The sequence below is a fragment of the Misgurnus anguillicaudatus genome, chromosome 11 (assembly GCF_027580225.2).
Source record: "Misgurnus anguillicaudatus chromosome 11, ASM2758022v2, whole genome shotgun sequence".
NCBI lineage: Eukaryota > Metazoa > Chordata > Actinopteri > Cypriniformes > Cobitidae > Misgurnus > Misgurnus anguillicaudatus.
The window spans coordinates 37,255,887-37,275,473 of NC_073347.2; the positions used below are offsets into that span (position 1 = coordinate 37,255,887).

At 38.5% G+C, this 19,587-nt stretch overlaps 2 protein-coding genes across 3 annotated transcripts; one reads left to right on the forward strand and one right to left on the reverse strand.

The window, feature by feature from the left end:
* Positions 1-1,382: 1,382 nt before the first annotated feature.
* phf3 (PHD finger protein 3) lies at positions 1,383-11,927 on the reverse strand. Of its 2 annotated transcripts, none has more exons than XM_055169888.2 (16): positions 11,736-11,927; positions 10,203-10,468; positions 9,993-10,115; positions 7,573-8,839; positions 7,169-7,406; positions 5,824-5,869; positions 5,614-5,734; positions 5,375-5,531; positions 5,159-5,275; positions 4,841-4,969; positions 4,603-4,741; positions 4,245-4,434; positions 4,013-4,160; positions 3,832-3,921; positions 3,550-3,745; positions 1,383-3,458 (listed from the first exon to the last, which is right to left on the reverse strand). In XM_055169888.2, the coding sequence occupies exons 2-16, from the start codon at positions 10,441-10,443 to the stop codon at positions 1,843-1,845; spliced, it is 4,818 nt and encodes a 1,605-aa protein (XP_055025863.2). In that variant the 5' UTR covers positions 10,444-10,468; positions 11,736-11,927; the 3' UTR covers positions 1,383-1,842. The 2 variants fall into 2 exon arrangements, with proteins under 2 accessions (XP_055025863.2, XP_073729705.1); XM_073873604.1 differs by lacking the exon at positions 11,736-11,927 and adding an exon at positions 11,549-11,701.
* Positions 11,928-12,890: 963 nt separating this feature from the next.
* LOC129415756 (uncharacterized) lies at positions 12,891-15,599 on the forward strand. The gene is made up of 4 exons (XM_055169890.2): positions 12,891-13,052; positions 13,156-13,194; positions 13,272-13,433; positions 14,082-15,599. Exons 1-4 carry the CDS (start codon positions 13,043-13,045, stop codon positions 14,189-14,191), a joined length of 321 nt encoding a protein of 106 aa, XP_055025865.1. The 5' UTR covers positions 12,891-13,042; the 3' UTR covers positions 14,192-15,599.
* The last annotated feature ends 3,988 nt before the right edge of the window (positions 15,600-19,587 follow it).

Sequence of the window (19,587 nt, forward strand, 5' to 3'; positions counted from 1 at the left end):
TCCAGTGCACCTATAAACCCATTGTAGAGGTGGGAGGTAAAACACAAACACCTGAAAATTCTCGGGGCAGGCGCATATGTCGAAATTTCAGTCAAAGCCGTTCTATTTCACCATAAACAATCTGAAAACAGGGTTTTAAGTGTAAAATGCCCAACTTGTCCTTTAAGGCCTAGTCCTGGTTTAAGCTAATCCCTGTCCGGGAAACCGCCCATAAATCTTAATACTTATTTTAAGCTGTAGAGGCACCATTATGTTTTGTGGCATAGCATATTCTGGGTTGATGACATGTAATGATTGTCACAAAATATTACTACAGTTTACTTTAATAAATACTATGGTATCTACTTTAGTTTTTTTATGTGAGCATATTTTACTCACCACCTTCTCACCTCTCAGATTGTCTTTATTTTGATCATCTTCATTTGTTTGTATGTTTTCTGTATTGTTCATCATTTGTTACTCTAAGGTTCATATTGAAAGCATTGAACAGACATTGATGTTCTTGTGTGTTTAACTGCATGCAGATGTCAAGAGGACATAGCGACACCTAGTCTCTGTTTCACATCATTTCTGCTGATTGATGACTTGTTTACCTCACTAAAGCGTTAATAGAATGTGTTTTCATTTAAAGCTTTTTTAAATTCAACTTTGTATAGTTAATTTCAGTGTTAATCTGTTACACCATACATGTGTTTATAGTCAGGTAGTCTTTAAGGTATTATGTTGATGACGTTCACAGAATGAAATGTTAATGAGCATTTTGTACATGTAGGTGATTCACTGACCATTTTTAAGATAAACGCTAAACGCAATGCCTTCACTGTAAAAATATAAAAGTTTAGAGAAACTATATATCATGTTTTTGTCTGTGCATGAATGGTCACCATGAGAAAGGTATAAAGCTAATTGGATTACAGAAAACATCCATCTTAAAAACTACAGCAGTTTTCATTAAACATTAAAATGATAAACACATGGAGGTTGACCCTTCACATAAGCATTTTTATAATCTTTCACCATGCATTAAAACTGAATAAATAGTCCTACGTTTGCATAAATTGTTTCCCTTTTTTTTTTTTGGCAGAAACGTATCATTGTCAATGTTGCAAATATGTCAAAACACGCTCCATTTCATCACAATGTTGACATAATCATTTCTGCAAATGTTTTCTTTATTCTGCCAGAAGCCAATTTTACACAAAAGGTTTGTGTATGATAACACGCTGCGGTGTATTTACCGTTCTTCACTTTGCATTCTTTAAAGAAATGCCTTTTACTTTTATCCCTCAAGAGATTTGATTTAATCGCCGTTTTATTTGTTATGTTGTAAATGTATGCGTTTAGATTTTAATTGCTTGGGTGTAATAAAAACAATGAGCCCCTTTAAGAAACAAAGAGTTTCATTTCCGTCTCTTTACTAACAATAAAAACATTTTATGAACTGTACATAAACACACTGTGCTGAAGACACACACTTCTGTTGTTGTGTGACGAGCCAAAATGTACAAAGAAATGCGTCACCTGAAACAGAAAATAGCCAATTTGTAAAACTTCAAATGAAAGAGACAAAGCCGTTCTCATGATCCGTGGGACGTTTCCCAGTTTCACTTAATGCAGTAGTTTTTCCAAAAGTCTTGTTATCGATGATAATCAGCTGCTTTTGAGGACAGTTTGTAAGTCTTTCAAACAATAAAAAGGACATTTAAAACCAAACTAAAAAACGAATACTATCCTCTGTTCATATGTATAAAATTCATTTATAAATAGCTCTCCTCTACTGCGTTATTTCAATGTACACCGAGCCGTCGGTTAGTATAAAACAGATGTAGACGAGTATAAAGATCACGATCGCCTGTCTCTTGAGTCTCTCTTGTGTTTGTCATAATCTGAATCCCGTCTGTGTTTGTCTTTGTCTCGGTAGTGACTGCTGTGATGCCTCTCTCGGTGTCTTTCGTGCCTCTCGTCTTTCGAACGCCGATCTTTGTGACTGTGGCTTCTTTCCCTGTGCTTCTCTCGCTCTTTGTCGTGGTGCCTTTTTTTATGATGGTGTCTGTCGTAGTGGTCTCTGTCTTCCTTCCTGTAGGTCTCCTCCGAGCGTCTAGACGGCTTGTCGCCCACGTCACCGTAGCACTTCTCATCTTTTCGAACGGACGAAGAGCTGGACTCGGGCAGCCTCGGGGTCTCGTACGTCACGGGAGGTGCGGGGAGCGTCTGAGGACGGACGGTTTGATGCCAAGGTGAAACGAGCATACGACCTTGAAGATCGCTCTGATGAAATATTTGAAGTGGGCCGGGTGGAAACGTGAAAGGAGGAGGAGGAGCCTGTGGCTGAAGAGGTATGAAAGGGGCGGGGTTAATAGGAGGAGGGTAATTGTGCACCGGTGGAGGGTGATATTGGTGTTTAGTGTGATATGAGGGAAAAACTGGTGATGGTGGTGGGGCTTGGCTTGCTGGATTGTAAGCCATAGGGTTAAAAGTATGAGTCCTGGATAGCTTGAGACCTTCGTTCTTCCCTGCAGATGAGATGGTGGTGATGGCTTGGATGTCCTCCACAGGTTTGCACTCTTGCGGGAGTTGTTCGAGTGGCTGTTGAATTACTTCAGTTGTTTCATCTGAAGTAGCTACTGGCTGTTGTGAGTCAGCGGGATCTTTATCAGACGAAGCTTTCTTTAAAATACCAGAGGGAGATGACTTTAAAGTTGTAGTTGGACTTGATACGGTTTGGGTTTTGGGGACTGAAGTGTCACTGACAGAATCTTCAGATGCATTTGAAGCGCTGGTTTCTGTCGTTTCAGGAGCAGGTGGTGCAGCCGTGACGCTTGTTAAGTCAGCGCTGCCGGACTCCTCTTTGGTTTCGGTCGATGCTAAAGAGGAGAGGAAACTCTCGGTTGATACGTCCGCAGGTTTGTCGCTCAGAGATAAGAGAGTTTTCGGCTTTTCTTCAGAGCTGTTTTGTTGACTCGAGCTTGGCAGCGCTTGCTCAGTTTTACCGCTTTTAGAGTCTTTTTTCTTGATAATAAAGCGATCGAGTCTAGGAGCGGCGCTTGGAGTTTTAGGACTGATCACCGGATGATTGTCACCGTCAGACGCTGTTGCGGTAGAGTCGGCTTTCACGTCGTCGCTCGAGGAGGTCGAGTTTCCGGGTAACTTCAGCACGCCGGGAAGAAAACGCAAAGAAACATTTTCATCCGTCTCCGTATCCAATAGCGGTTCATCGACAACCGACTTAATCAAGTCTGCCGTGTCTTTTACATGCGAGGTCCCCAGAACGCCGACGAAGCTTCGATCTACGTCCTGCACCACAGGAGACTTCTGCTTGTAGTCCACCTGAGTTTTGCTTTCCGTCAAGAAACTTGGGGGTTCACTGACATCGCTGGACAGGATTACACCATAGTCCCTTTTGGGTCGCTGGCGAATGATCAGTCCAAGAAGAAGATTCGGACGATTGTTTTCCAGTCCTACAATGCAAGATTACATAAAACATCGATTAATATCTGATTTTGTTCAGATTTGACATATTAACCTGGACAAAACGTGAGAAAGTCTTACCCGGACCGTCAAAGGGAACAATCTGGTGGGGTATTTTTTCTGTGGAGCCGAGAGGAATGAGATACATGTCTTTAACTTGTTTGCGATTGTTGGCAACAACGCCGTATCTTCTGCGGCTGCTAAAATAGGCGTATAGCAAAGTATACGAGATCTCGTCTTCCTCTGTGTCGGGGGCGAAACGAATAACGCAAATTTCCTGAAAATGACAAAGAAAATGAATTGCATTAGAAATACAAGTGTCTATATTTAAAATTGGAGAAAAATCGGATAAATCATTCCCACCTTTGTCCCAGAGGCCCGAATTTTCTCAACATAGTCCCAGACTATTTGAGGGGAAATCCGTCCTCCTACTTGGATATTATCAGGCAAATCCTGCAGATACAATGAAAGGGTTTTTTAAATAAATATATTTAGGTATTTACCAGATGTTTTATAAAATGCATTTATATATAATGCCATTTACCTGTGTGAGATGATCCAGTATTCCAGACACCGGATAAGCTTTTGTTAGAAACCTCGCCACAGCCGGCATGTCAACAAAACCACTCCACAGTGCCTCCAAATTGTTGAGAAATGTGGCTGTATCTTCTTTGCTACTCAGACTTTCTGACCTATGAAACGATTTTGTTAAATGTAAATGAAACTGTAATGAACTGATTGGGAAAATTCTTAGAGGAGCGTTTTGGAAATCTCACCTGTTTTCTGGCAAGAAGTTGAGAAGTCCTTCCTCCATGGCTCTTAAGGACAGGTCATCTATCAGTGCTGATGCAGATATGGGTGTGAATGGCAGAGTTTCATCTGCAGCACTAGACTGTCTCCTCACCACTGATGTTGACACTTTCAACACCTTTGTACTGGGTTCCTCTGAAGGTGGAGCCATACGACCTGGACAGAAACGGTACATTTTATTTCAATAATAACTTTATTGTTGCCGTGTAGCTCAGTGGTTACCCAAGGAGCACACATACTGATAAAAGTCACTTTGGATATAAGCGTCTGCCTATATGTCAACAAATACTGAGCTGTATTTGAAGTTAGTGAAAGGGTTTTAACCTGTGCAGATTTTGCAGTTGAGGTCAAAAAGATGAGACTTGTGCAAGCTGGTGGTATCCACAGATTTCTTAGGCTTTTCTTCTTTAATCTCGGGAGGTTTTTCCTCATGCACTTCTGCTGCTTTCGGCACGGGCTCTGGCTGTCGACACAGAAGAAACACTTAGAAAGCCAATCGACTTGTTCCTGATTGGATTAAACAACAAAGTCGAACAGATCGTAACAAAGTCCCAAATCTCACCTTAACCTCAATGGCCTCCGGTGCTTTGGCAGGCTCCTGGTTCTCAATCTCAATTTCTCCCTTGTGGGTGATTTTAGTAATGGGACGTCTCTCTACTTCTCGCTGCTCTTTCTCAATCATTTCAATCGTATGTCGACAGAAACATCACTAGGCTCAATGACGGCTGAATCGTTGGAAAAACAGAGCTATGCATTTGGTGTCAAATTACAGGTACTTGGTTAAAATGCACTTAAAAAAATGACTTTAAACCTTTTGAAAGGTTTAAAATAATGTATAATAAGTATATTAAGGCATTCTGCATGTGAAGGTTTTACTAACATGTCGATTTTCTCTTTGTCTCCAAGCAGCGAGTTCCTTTGAGGCCAGCTCTTCTGCAGTCATTCGCACTAAATCTGCTGGGGAAACTTCTCCCTTGAGCACACGCTTGAATAACACCTGCAAAATAACATTTATTCACATTAACAGAGCATTAGGTTATACAAATACATTTTAAAATCTTTTATTATTCACATCAAAGTCTGTTAATATACTTGCATTATTTTTTGCATCCTTCAGGTTGAAAGTCAAACTTCTATATTTATTTTTGTATTTGCTGTCAACGCCCTGAAAGAGAGCAAAAAGCTCTTTCTCCGTCCTCCTGGCCAACTCAGCAGGCTTCTCCGACGAAACCTTTAAATCAGACTCCTTCAGACTACAAGATAAAAGATTAAACATTTAGCCAAAAGATAAACAGCCAAAAACTTGTATTTAAATTTCTTGCTATCTCCACGCACCGTTTCAGAAGTATCTCTTCCAGTGAATCTCGAACGCTGCGTCTGATTTGTCCGGTGGACGGCTTCTTTGAGCTCGTGTGAGACACTTTTACTTTCTTGTCTTCGTGCTTTACGTTAGGTCCTGTAATGAGTCAACTCAAACATTCAGGGATCAAATATTTAACTATTATTTCATTATTGGGTACATAAGAGCAATGGAAATATCCAAACCGCTTTTCTGGGCCGATTCTTCCGATGGTCGTCGGTCTCCTGCGTCCTGTTAAAAAAAAAAAAAACATGAAAGTTTTTTTGTGTTTGATGCAATCCAGTAAAGTGCAATTCACTGTGCCACATGATCCAAAGTAAAGTGAATCGAGGTGGCTTTATCAGTGGTAGCTAAAGGTTTGTTTTTGGTGAGTGTGAACACACACGTGAGGAACACACTGAGTGAAAGCCATCTGACCCCTTCACACCCATGTGGAAAAACAAAGAATGGCAGATATATACAGACCTATTCATAGACAGATGGTGGCTACCACACAAATCGAAAGCTATATCAGAAAGGACAGAAGTATAAAATGTGACCACTTTGTAAAACGGTCAGAAGCAATCATCAATTTGTTTCATTTGATTTCATTTAAATAAAAGATTTGCGTCACATTAAAGATATTTGTGTTTATTTATTAAGTTAATATATCAACTGTATCAGATCAACATTACAGGCATTCCTTCATAAGAACATGGAGATCAACAAGTGCCGGCTTACACAACCTGAAACAACGCATATTACACTGCAAAATAAATAAATATTCTTAGTATTTTTGTCTTGTTTTCAGTAAAAATATCTAAAAAATTTTAGCTTAAGATGCTTTTTCTTAATGAGCAAAACAACCCCAGAAAATAAGTCTAGTTTTTAGACCAAAAATATCAAATTTAAGTGATTTTGTGCATAAAACAAGCAAAACAATCTGCCAATGGGGTAAGCAAAAAAATCTTGAACATTTTTCTTAAACACTTAAATCAACAAAATTCAAGAAAAATGTGCTTACCCCATTTGGCAGATTGTTTTGCTTGTTTTGTGCACAAAATCACTTAAATTTGATATTTTGGTCTAAAAACTAGACTAATTTTCTTTGGTCGTTTTGCTTATCAACAGAAAGCATCTTAATTTAAGAATATTTAGACTTTTGTTCTGAAAACAAGATAAAAATACTAAGAAGGAATTTTTTGCAGTGTGTAGTTCAACATCATTAGTTTTATATTTAATACTATGTTAGATCTGTGCTGTAGGCTGTTCATATCCTGACACGCACATCTCCAAAAACGTAACGCATCACATATAAACAGACAGCGAGTGCTGTGATTGGTCTGCTAGAACCCCTCCCTCAGGTAAAAAAAAATCTGCGTCTTAATTTTGCTACAGAAATTAACGATTTTGATCAAATTAAATTTATCAAATTTGATCAAATTCCTCAATACAACTACAAACTCAGCAACACGAGTTTCATGCAAACCTGACTTTTTTATAAATTAGAAGACAGCCGGGTATTTTTATTTAAAAACGGGACTTGTTTACCTTTCTGAAGGGTCGAATTCCTCCTGCAGTGAGCGTCTGCTGAGGTTTCTGTTTCTGTGATAATTTATCATCTGATTGATCTGTGATCTGACCGACGCTCTTCCCGTCCTCTTCTGCGCAGCATTTCAAACACACATACTCCTGATCTTCCTTTTCCATCTGCTGAACTTTAACCAGATCCAGACCCACACAATCCCCGTGAAACCAGTCATCACAGCGGCCACAGCCCACCATGAACCTGTTCAAACCAGAAGAGAAAATTTAACTCAGAAGCGACTTTGAGCACACTTGGACACTTTCTAGTTGTCAAAATCAGTCGACAGTTAATGTGATGAAGTATATCTTGTTATTTTGCAAATATATTTTGTGAGCCCTTCTAGTAAAAGCGAGAATAATCGTCCTACCTGTTGTTGTGAGGTTTCTTGCATAATCCACAGTTCTTGCTGGGATCCCACACAGCATCAGTTTCAGGTGGAGGGTCGCCCTCGCTCTCCTTCTTCACCACAGGGGCATTATCAGGAATAAACAGCTGCGGTTCTTCTATGGAGATACTTCGAGAATTTCTGCTCTTGTGTCTTTGCTGGATCTTCTCTGGCTTTTTGATCTTCATCTTATCTGGCTCCTCATCTGTCTGGTTGTTTGTCACTAGTGGGTTAGTTTTGTTCACCGGTGAGGAAGGAATCTGTGGTTTTTTTGAAGGTTGAGGAGATTTATTTAGGACAGGCTTGACACCAGTGCCAGAATCTGAAGATTTTCTGTTTTCTTTCAGTTTTCCACCGACGGTCGGAGATGTCGGGACCGGTGGGCTCACGGCTGGATGTGCAGGTTGTCCATCTTGAACCTTTTGTACTTTTGAAGGTTTTGAAGCAAGATGTCCTCCTGGGCGTTTCAAGCCTGCTTTGACAGGTTTCCCTTTGTGACCCTGAAGATGTTCTGGTCGACCCACATGGATTTTTTTGTCTCTGGGATGTAGGGATCTCTTCTGTAAGAGGTTTGGTCTGCTAAGATGAGACTGCTTGGCAGCTGACGCCGTCAACTTGGGTTTCAGTAGTTTTTTGACCGTAGGCTGAACTGCCGTGCCGTTTTTGTTTCGAGATTTGTGTGCTCTTAGCTTTTGGGATTTCACTTGGTCATTGGTTTTGGTTTCTACCGGTGCTGCGTTTTCCACACTAGGCTTGAATGGCGTGGTGCTGTTGGGTTCTTGTACTTCATTGGGGTTCACGTAAGGTCCAAAATCCGTTGGCATGTCATCGCAACTGGACTGGCCGACGCTTACTTCTCCTGCAACCTCTTGTGTGAAACTTTCAACTTCTTCCGTGTTGGCATTCTGAGTTTGTCCCAAATCAAAACCGATACCATCGACGGTCACAGAATCATCCTGGAATCCCAGGGACTGAAGAGCACTCGTGTTAAATGATCCAAATGTTTGTGAGGGTCCTGGGAGAAGTTCAATTTTATATCCTCCCACTGTAACAGTTAATCTGCGTAACACGACCACTGGATTCATCGAAGAGTCGACTTCATGGATTTTAAATCGTCGACGGAGCAGAGCTTCCCTTCTTTCCTCTAAACTTTCATCTCTCTCTGATGTCGACTCTTGTTTGTTCTGTGCTGCTTTACGTGGCGGTCCTGAACGTCTGCCTTGTGCACCTTTGACTCTACCCCGGCTTGCTGAAAAAACAACATCTGGGTGAACTCACAGTGATAGTACAAAAAATAAATGGGCAGTCAAACTAGCCAGTCCTTCCAAAATTTTCTTAAAAATGCAATGGAATATGTGGGATATTTATGCAATTGTGTCTGATGAAATTGCAGGAACTTTGCAGCGAAAGTGTGGCGTATATAAAAAATACAACCACTGCATAAATATGCGGACTTTATGTGATCGCATGATTCAATACATAATCAGCCAATCGCGTTTTTCTGGAGCGACTGACTAGACCACCAAAAACATTGTTTCCAAGTAAACTTGAAAAATGACGTTTAGGCATTTCTGATATCCCAACAAGAACCCAGACAACATTACTACTGGCCTACAATAACACGCATGAGCTCAGATCATAATTACAAACAATAATTTGATTTGATTTATAACACAGAAAAGCACAAAAAACAACAAAAGCGTGGCAGTTTTAAAAATAGTTTATAATGGAGTACATGAAGTTATTTCTTATTTAAATAATGTAATAAGCAATGAGTGGGGCACAAACTAACGCAGGGTTAATTGTAACACGGCTACTTTACATATTTCTACATAGCCAAGCAATCTGAGCTTTTAGTCTTTTACTCTTACTGTCAGAAGATCTCCTGTGAATTTATGAAAAGATGTGTTTTGGTTATGATATTGAACAAAGAGTGTTTTGGAGGCATAAAAGTACATTTCTTCATCTTATGTTTTTTATTTCTGTGTGTAAGTCACCAAATCCAACCTTATATTATTTTAATCTCTGTCTCGTTACCTAAAACATAACAGCATTTTAAAACATGTCAGCAACTCCTAATAACTGATAGCTAGGATTGAAAATCTAACTTAAATATTTTTTGAATGATAGAGCCAAAGATAAAAAGGGTTAGTTTGTGCCCCGCTTTCCCCTGCTCCATTTCAAGCTATATCATGAATATAATCTAGGATGGAGTACATGGAGGTATTTAATTTTGTTAGTAATAGAAGAGTGTAGTATGTAATTCTCCAATTACTAACTATATACTATTATTAGCGTAAATTGATGAAGACCCCTGCAAAACATTTTAAAGGTAAGTTGTTGACTGCATTACTGCAGATTTGAAGCGATATAAATGAAATCCTCCATCATGTGATGTGCACCTGTTTGTTTTCTCTGTAGTTGACTTGCATTCCTCCTCCTGCCCTGTGGGAAGCTGGATTCACTGTGTTCACCGTCTGATGGACCCTGTGTAACACCTGCCGTTGTCATTTCTTGATTTTCATCTGCAATACATGAAGCCAAAGCAGGTTATGAAGAGCTTTATTTATATAGAAACAAACCTTTACAGACAATGAAAACAATTACTATACCTGTTGAGCTTCCAAGCTTAAAATTAACATCTTCGTTTTCCAAAAAATGAAACTGGGTACTAGCGGATCCAAACATGGGGTCTTTGTCACTAAGCATGTTCTTCAGCGAATTTTCGGGTTGACTACGACCCGGATCGAATTCCTCACTCGCTTCACATTCCAGGTTTTGTCCGAGCAACAAGGAATCATCCAGCTGGTCACTTGGAATCAGATGGTTGAATGTGCCACCAACGATATCCATGAATGCCTGAACTGTGCTGTTTGCTCTGAAGAGAACATCAAGATTATGTTAATATAATCATTATGTTTCTTCAATACCAAACAGGCACGACTAAAAATGTAAAATAATGAGATATTAAAGTCCAGGATATTTCTTAGGCTGTTGGTTAAAAAAATAACATCGATGACAGGTTTTAACCCCTTCAGGAGATAGCAAATGCTATGAAAATATTGTGTGACTGTTTTGATTGATAACTTTACAGTGTGAGAAGAACACTGTTTTTATTAAAGTAATACATTTATTACAATAAAATAAATAAGTGTCAAATTTCTTAATCTGTCTTGCAAAGTTTTTTTATTGGTAAATGTAGATGGTACAAGTCATAGCCCAATTTTAATCAGTGGTTAAAGGATTTTAAACGTATATATAATTCCTTTTAATTGGTTAAAAATAAGAAAGCGCTTACAATGATTTAACTTTTTGATAAATATAAGCTAAGTTTAGTAAGCCTCTCTTATATTGTTTTTTTTTTGTGATGATATTATTATTATTATTTATTAAAAAAAAACATTAAGTGTCAAATTGTCTTTTTTATTATGCATGCATTATAGAATAAACACACTTCATACTCACTATTTTAATTGAGTTGGTAACGTTAATGTTACTTTAGTGGCATATTTGTGTACTACTTTTGCCAAAGTGTTATACATAAAACAAGAAACATATAATTACACAATAATGACAAACATTAAGTTGTAATTAAGCGAAACGTTCACACAGTATACCCTAAACGCTCATAAAGCCATAGCATTATTAGATTTGAGTGATCTGGGTGACCGAATGTGTCTAATGTTTTTATTTTGACTTTAGACCAGCTCACGTGCACCAATAGGTAGCGCGTGCGGGCCTGAAGAGCTCAGCGTAGACATAAGCTACTTGAACCCAGGCTGGATGCACACAAGACCGCTTTAACGATGTTTTGCAAAAGATGCATTCGTAACCACAACAAAACACGATGTTAAATTCGCACAGTAAACAAACCCAAACACAACAGTGCGCTTACGCGCGCACCGTGAGCCTTCAGAAGCCTATATGTGCATCACTGTACCATATTAAAAGCACTTACGTCAACTACTGACGCTTGCATTGCGATCAAGACCGCCTCAGATGTTGCATAACGATAACGATTCGGTTTTTGCACAAACTCGTCCCGAGTTTGGAGTCGCGTCGCGTGCAACCCAGGAAGGCCTCGATGTGAACGACCGAAGCGCGTGCACGCCCACTCCACGCGAGATACTGGATAAAATACTTACCCTGCGTGTCAATGTGGTCGAAAAGCCAACGCATAATTGAAGAATGGTTTGTGCTATCGATTGCAGTGGTGAGAGGCCATAGGGGATGCCGTTGTCGTTAATGTCGTTGCCTTTTCCGCTTTGGCTCTGCGGTGGGACACGCAAGTAGTACTTCCTGTTGACCCTCAAACAGCCCGTAAAACGAACCGTCTGCCGCCAGGGGGCGCTGTGTCCATTCCATTTAAACTACTCCAATGAAATCGTTTGTAGGGGACTGCAAAATATTATGGGTAAAATAAAATTTATTTAATTTTATTAAACTTCTTCAAAATGAAAATCAGAAAGGGCCAAAAAGAATAATTAAAATAAAAACAATGACTATGTGAAAATATACGAATATGAACACTTGATTCTCAAGCTTTTAAAATGCTAAATTCCAGAAACATAAATCAACCACAGTGCTATTAAAATATAGCAAAGAGTTATTGAAATTAATCAGAGAATTAGTATACCCGTCTTATACTATTAACTACTATTTAAGATATAGTACTGAATGTGTCATTTTGCAAAATGTCATTTATATTAATTAGGTTATTGTTTAGTATTTTGTATTACAACAGTCAGTGATTCCTTAGACTAGGGGTCACAGTCCTGCAGAGGTTAGCATTTAGAATTTGTTTTTTATATATCAGAGGTTGCGTTTATAAAATGTATAAAATACATGTAAAGATAATTTTAGTGCTATAAAACAAAAGCAGTATATAAAACGACTGGCAGTATGTCACTCTTTGGTTTGCTGATTTTAAAACTAAAGAAAACTAAGTTGTTGTTGTTGTTGTTAACGATACAAAAAGCGACTTCCACAATGAGAATTTATTTTATTTTATGTAGTACATTAAGTTATTAGGAAACCTCATCAAGCCAAATCAATCGTGACAAGCGCTTTCATGATTCCTTGTAAAAATATATTATTAAAAACAATTGTAGACTAAACATTTATGTAGTCCACACATGTAAAAAATGAAATCTGTTGAGAAATGTAAAAGTTGTTGTGTTTTACAATTAAAAAACGCAGCTCCCTGGATTACTCGCATTTGTTTACAGGCTGCTTTTGCCACATCTAATATGGCGGCGCTGCTGACGTATGACAGCGTCTGAACAAAGCGACTAATGCGCGGTCTAGGTATTTCTTTAATGTTAGGTGCACGAGTTTTGGTAAATCTCTAGGTGTGGCAGTGGCACACACGCTTTAGACACAGTACTTAAAACAAGCAGTATACAAGACTGGGATTAACTAGTAGGCTTCATTGATTAAAATTTTCAAAATCATGTCAAAAGGTAAGGTTAGCCTAAAGCAGCTCAAGTCATAAACAGCAAAACAAAGATCGGCTACGTAGCCTCCTAACTTCCGCCTTTAATATAGTTCTTATTTTTATTTCAGGACTATACACTTTTATTGGACTAACAACAGTTGGGGCTGGTAAGTTCCCGCATTTTAATCAAATCATCAAATACAGAAAATATGATTCTCAGTGTTATGTTGTGTGTGTGAATCAGTCGGTTCTGCTGTGTTGGCTCCGCTGGCGCTCGCCGCAGTCGGTTTCTCCTCAGCTGGTATAGCCGCTGGTTCACTGGGGGCCAGTATGATGTCATCAGCGGCCATCGCTAATGGAGGTGGTGTTGCTGCTGGAAGTTTGGTCGCGCTCCTGCAGTCAGCAGGTACATCACTATTTTTAGGGGGGTTTAGGTGCTTTAATACGAAGACATGTAAGAAACACACATGTATTGATATAATTTCGCATTATATGCAATAAGTAACTTTATAAAATGTTAGACTATTAATCAAACAATATATTCACCCCCCCAAAAAACTTGTTAAAAATATGGTAACCACACACCACAGTAACCAGTTTAACCATGGTGTTTGTAGGGAAACTGCAATTATAAAAATGGTAACTAATCCATCAAAATATGGTTAATGGTTTAGAGTTAGTCCTCCAAAGGACTTTTTTTCAGTTAAATAGTTTTTTTTCGCCTAAGAGTTTATAGCTATACTAGGGACTGAGCTGACATGTTTGGCTTAATTTAATACTCTCTTCTATATGTTACATTATTACTATGCTCACTAGTACAGTTTAATCTTAATTCCAATGTGAAAACGTATATATATAAATATATAAATAGGTCACAATTGAATTGAATAAAACCTTTGATCATTTTCATGGGGAATTTTTATTTATTGTACACAATAGTTGTATTCTTCTGTGTATTTGAACTGGATTAGATTATGACTTTGTTTCATCATTTAGGTATTTGTGTATAGGACATTTCTTTATTGTGATGTATGTTAATGTTCTCTCTTATCAGGTGCTGCTGGGCTGTCTGCAGGTGCAACAGCAGGTGTGGCATCTGTGGGCGGAGCTACTGGTGCTGTTTTGGGAGGGGCTCTGAAATTGTTAAAAAACATGAGAAAATAAGATGAAGAACAAAGTCAGCTGTTTTGAAATGCCTTGTTTGTGTTATGTCTGTGTGGCCCTGCATTTAGAATTTGTCTGCAAAAAAACCTGGAAATAATGAATTATTTATTTATGCCGTATTTTTCATCCAATGTTACAGAGTTATTCTAAAACTGAATTCTGGTGTAACCTGACAAGAAAGCAGAATAACATGCTGAAATATTTAAGCCTACTACGTTTTTGACCACAATTTGGTATTTTTTTCCCGGCTGCCACATATACCCTTTGGAGAACCCTTTCAGTTTCCTGTAAATCACAGGTCACAAGGCGGTATTATCCCATTTTGACATCACAAGGGGAGCCAAATTTCAATGAACTATTTTTTACATGCTTCAAAAGAATGTTTTACCAAAACTAAGTTACTTGGTTGATCTTTTCACATTTTCTAGGTTGATAGAAGCACTGGGGACCCAATTATAGCACTTAAACATGAAAAAAATCTGATTTTCATCATATGTCCCCTTTAAACGTTTTTGACAGAGTTTGTTGTCTCCCTCAAATGTCTTTAGGAAGTTAGGGGCTTGGGTTTGTTATGGCGTGATTTCCTGAAACGGTTTTGTTTTGTGCTTGTCAGGCTTGTGCACAATTCAGAATTGAATTGAGAATGACTCCTAAATTCCAATTCAATTCTTGAATTTAAATTGAATTTGAATTGATGTCAAAAACAGGATCTAGAATTACAATTCGAATTTGAATTAAAGGAAGCAGAATTGCAATTCAATAGAAACTCAAAGAAATTCATATACATATTGTACAGTAAGTGAAGTGTTAAAAATGAAGCTTTCAGTATATGTCAGATATGATTGCATTACATAATCTATAAATTATATTAGTTTGAACTACTTGTACAGATGATTAACAGGAAATGTTTTCCCCCAGCAATTTTATGTTAAAAACTCTAGTCACATAACAAATAATTAAGTTTGATTTTTTTGTAATTGTAATTTTGTGGAACATGACTCCATTGCCCAGAATGCTTTACTTTAACCAAGTATTTAAAATGGCTGCCAAACAATTTTCCAAAGTAACTTTTCTAACACTGAATGTATGTGAGATTCTTTCTGTTGTGTGACTGTGGAATTTATTTGAATTGCCATGAATTAAATTCCACTTCCTGTCATTCCAATTCAACTTCCTGTAGGGCGGAGTCAATTCAATTCAAATTCCAATTCATGAATTGAATGGAGGCCAATTCTGAAATTCTGAATTGTGCACAAGCCTGGTGCTTGTATGTATTGTGATCTGATCTACAGTAAACTGTTATCAGTTTTGTTTTGTGCTTGTTATAAATCAGTGTTCTTTCTGTACGCTATATTAAAATGGATTATTTTTGTCTTGTAATCCTGCAATATTAAACGTTTTAACAGAGTTTGTTGTCTCCCTCAAATGTTTTTAGGAAGATTGATAGGTCTTGAGTTTGTTATATGGCAACAATAGCATTTTATAAAAACAAACCGGGGTTGCTGTCATGAAACACTTAACGATTACCCTTACCTAAGAGAACCGTTTAAGGGATTATATGCAAAACTCTTTAATTATTATCTTACAGTAGTTAAGGGGAATTTACCCCTTAAGTGTCATAGTTAAGGGAAAAACTTAAGGTGCTTTATGCAACCGGGCCCTATTCTTTTGGACGATTCATTTTAATGAACCAGTTCAGTTCTTAGGTCAGTTTCTAAACTGATCGTAGTGGTTAATGAAATTCAAAAAAAGCAAAAGCAGATATTATTAGTCATGATCATATTGCTCTTGATATCATTTTGAGTCGGAGTGATGGACTGAGTTCGAACAGTCACCCTTTGACTCGATTCCTCTGTTTCAAACGATTCAATACGATTTGTTCACTGAATCACTGAAAAGAACCTCTTTAAATAAAGGGACATTGCTTCGTTTCCACCATTAACCACGCTTGAGATTGGATTTTTGTTTGATTGCAGCAGACTTTACGCAAACAGGCTAATATTTTATTAGCATAAAGTGCAAGTTTAGGACATTGAGAGGACACAATGCCACGCGGTAAGTAGTTTAACCTTTTATGTTTTGGTTAAGCTAAAAAAATACAAGCTGATAGTGATATGTAAGTTAGATCCTAACAGTTAAAATTTCTTTCGAGGACTGTTCACCATTATTGGAGTCGCGGCTGGCGCAGGTAAAGTTTTTTTTCAATTATTCAAACGAAAACCTACATTAATATTAGGGATGCTCCGATCAGGATTTTTGCAGGCCGATACCGATCACCGATTTGTTGTCTTCGTGATCGGCCGATACCAATGCCGATACCGATTTTTCAAGCTGATATGCAAGCTCTTTGATGACTGTAACTTTTAACATTTTTTCTTGATAAAGTAATACCACAGATGTTGCCTTTGTTATATTACTTGCAGTAATTATGTATATTATTGTTTTAATAGAGAATCAAATAAATTAGCACAACAAATATTTCTTCTGCAAAGAGAAATTTAATATGCCTTTAAAAAGGCTTATGTCTGTAAAATCTAATGAAAATAAAACACTTCACAGTCTTTACTGTATGAATTAAATATACACGCATTCGTATGAAGTACAACAGTTCTTTAGTGAAGAGCAGAGAGTGATTTTATTGAGAGATGAATTAGGTTACTGTAGCTTTAAGACTTGACAGAGCTCGCTCTGTTCATGTGCACTGATGACAGGCTGCTGTGTGTGCGCGCCGCGGCGGGTGTATGCAGACGAGAGCAGCTGTGAGGAAAATTAAAGTTTAAACGCTCAAAACTTTAAAACGCATGCAAATAATAAACTTTTGAGATGAGGATGCAATTGTCCGCGATAGATATGTGTTGTATACGCTGTTTGATGGGGATGTGAAGACGGGTCGCGCTGTTAGGACCGGACCGCGTCCTCATAGAAAATACACATATCTCTGTAAAGGCAAAGAGAGAAGTGCAAATCTGCACGTCGCTCATGAGCCACGGGTTATAAAAATGCTCTCACTGCGTAAAAATAGTCTCTAACTGCAGCCGCTTTGAGGAGCCATATGATGACAAAAGTAAACAGAAAGATCGGTTCACGAGATCGGCAAATTTAACGAGGACCGATCGAGTCATTTAATGCCGATACCGATCTCTGGCCGATCGATCGGAGCATCCCTAATTAATATATATATATATGTATATGGGTGATTCTTAGACTACGGGCACTTTTATGTACTTGGGTCATATTTTTAAAAATACATATAATTTTTGACAAATTCCTCTTTCTTTGTCAAACTTACAATAAAACCACCTTAAAAAAAATTTAGGACCTTTCTATTATGATTTTTTCATACTTTTTAAACTCCTAATAGGTGTCAAATTCACTGTTTTCTCCTTGTCGCACACCCAGACTTTTACATTTCAACAATGAAAGTGCTGTTTAAAAAGATGACTTATCTGGTAACTATTAATGTACCTGAATTAAGCACTAGTAAAATAATTAAAATTCATTATAATATTTAATGTGAGATCACTATTAATTTAACTTTTTATACAAAATATAGCTGTCGCACAGTATTGGTGTCATTTCCACCACAACACTGTAATGTGCCTTTAAAAAGTTTGTGTGAAAGATTGTTTAGTGACTTCCATGGAAATGTTCAGTGACATTAGAGAACATGCTGGACATGGAGGAAATTTAAATTTTCATCAACAACAAATTAAAAAAAGTCAGGGTAAATATCGCTTGATCATTAAAAACATTTATTATACGTCATTTCCAAACATGCTGTAACTTTAAGAGTGTTTTTACAAAGCTAAAAATTTAAAATGAAATAAGAGTATTTTGCATACATGAAATCATAAGTATTATTTCAAAGCTAATCAGTGAAGCTATCTTTGATTTTTTCACAAAAAACTACAGAAATGTCATTACCACCACCGTCATTTCCACCACACTGCCCTTTGTGGTGGAAAAGACAGCATGTGGTGGAAATGACATTGACTGCGTTTACATGCACAAAATAAGTGGATAACTATCAAAAATCGGCTTTTTATAGAAAACTGTTTTCATGCGTTTACATGCAAATCAATAAACTGGCTACGCAGAACATATTGCTGAACATAATGTTCTGGATGGGGTGTAGAAATGTAGGAAAGTATGTTGGTGCAGTAAAAGTTCAGTAAGTAAGCAGTAGTGACTTGAAGAGCGGCGTTACATGAGCCCTTTTGGGCTTCTGGAAGATAAGCCGAGCTGCTGCATTCTGAACTAACTGGAGTGGTATGATCGACCATCCAGGAAGGCCAGCAAAAAAAGCATTGCAGTAGTCCTGCCTAGAGATTACCAGGGCCTGGATCAGAAGTTGTGCTCCATGCCCCGTAAGGAGTGGCAGCATCTTCCTAAAATTTTGTATAACGCAAATCGGCACGACTGCGCTTGTCTTTGCAATGTAATTAGTGAATGACAGTTTGTCATCAAAGACGACACTGAGGTTTTTGGAAGTTTCGGAAGGATTAATGGTTGTGTTGCCAAGATGAATAGATAGGTCGTGCTATATCTTAAGTTGTGCCGAAAATAGAAGCAGTTCAGTCTTAGCTAGGTTCAGCTTGAGGTGGTGTTTCTTTATCCAAGCCGATATGTGTTCTAAGCAGGCTGTAATGCGTGCTGCTATGGTGGGATCATCTGGGTAAAATGAAAAGAAGATCTGGGTGTCATCATAGCAGTGGTAGGAGAAGCCATGTGCCTGTATGATAGGTCCTAAGGATGTTGTGTAGATGGAGAAAAGGAGTGGACCAAACACTGATCCCTGAGGGACCTCAGTGACCATTTGGTGAGCTGTGGACAGCATGTCCCTCCATGGCACCCTGAAGGATCTATCAGAGAGATTTGAAACATTGAAGTGGAGTACCTGTGATCCCTAGCGACAATAGGGTGGCTAGTAGTATCTGATGATTGAATGTGTCAAAAGCTGCCGACAGGTCTAGCAGAATCAGAACCAAGGATTTGGATTCTGCCTTAGCGAGCCATAATGTGAGACAGGTCTATAACTGTCCGTGAGTAAGGGGTTCAGTGTGGCTTTTTTCAGCAATGGAGTGACCAACGCCTGCTTAAACGTGGATGGAAATGTGCCGGTGAGCAGTGAGGTGTTGATGATATGTGTGAGTCAAACGAACCAGGCTTTGAGGGTCAAATGCACATCAGGTGCACCCTTAAGGGCTCGTTATAGTCGTGCGTAGGTCCTACGGCGTAGCCGGGATGGCGTAGGTTCCGCGTCGGTTTTCGTTTATACTTTTGGGTCGTCCATCCGCATCGACGTGCAAACACACGCGCAAACACACGCGCAAACAGCAGCGACAGCAGCAGTGGCATCTGTGGGTGGAGCAGCAGGTGCTGTAATAGGTGGAGCT

Excerpts from the sequence above, each read along its gene's own strand:
- phf3 (XM_055169888.2), bottom strand. The coding sequence starts at position 10,443 with ATGGATATCGTTGGTGGCACATTCAACCATCTGATTCCAAGTGACCAG. Across the intron at positions 8,840-9,992 it reads ACTACAGAGAAAACAAACAG|CAAGCCGGGGTAGAGTCAAA; the intron begins GTGCACATCACA and ends TTGTTTTTTCAG. Across the intron at positions 3,922-4,012 it reads TACTGGATCATCTCACACAG|GATTTGCCTGATAATATCCA; the intron begins GTAAATGGCATT and ends TTGTATCTGCAG.
- LOC129415756 (XM_055169890.2), top strand. Across the intron at positions 13,195-13,271 it reads ACTAACAACAGTTGGGGCTG|TCGGTTCTGCTGTGTTGGCT; the intron begins GTAAGTTCCCGC and ends TGTGTGAATCAG. Across the intron at positions 13,434-14,081 it reads CGCGCTCCTGCAGTCAGCAG|GTGCTGCTGGGCTGTCTGCA; the intron begins GTACATCACTAT and ends CTCTCTTATCAG.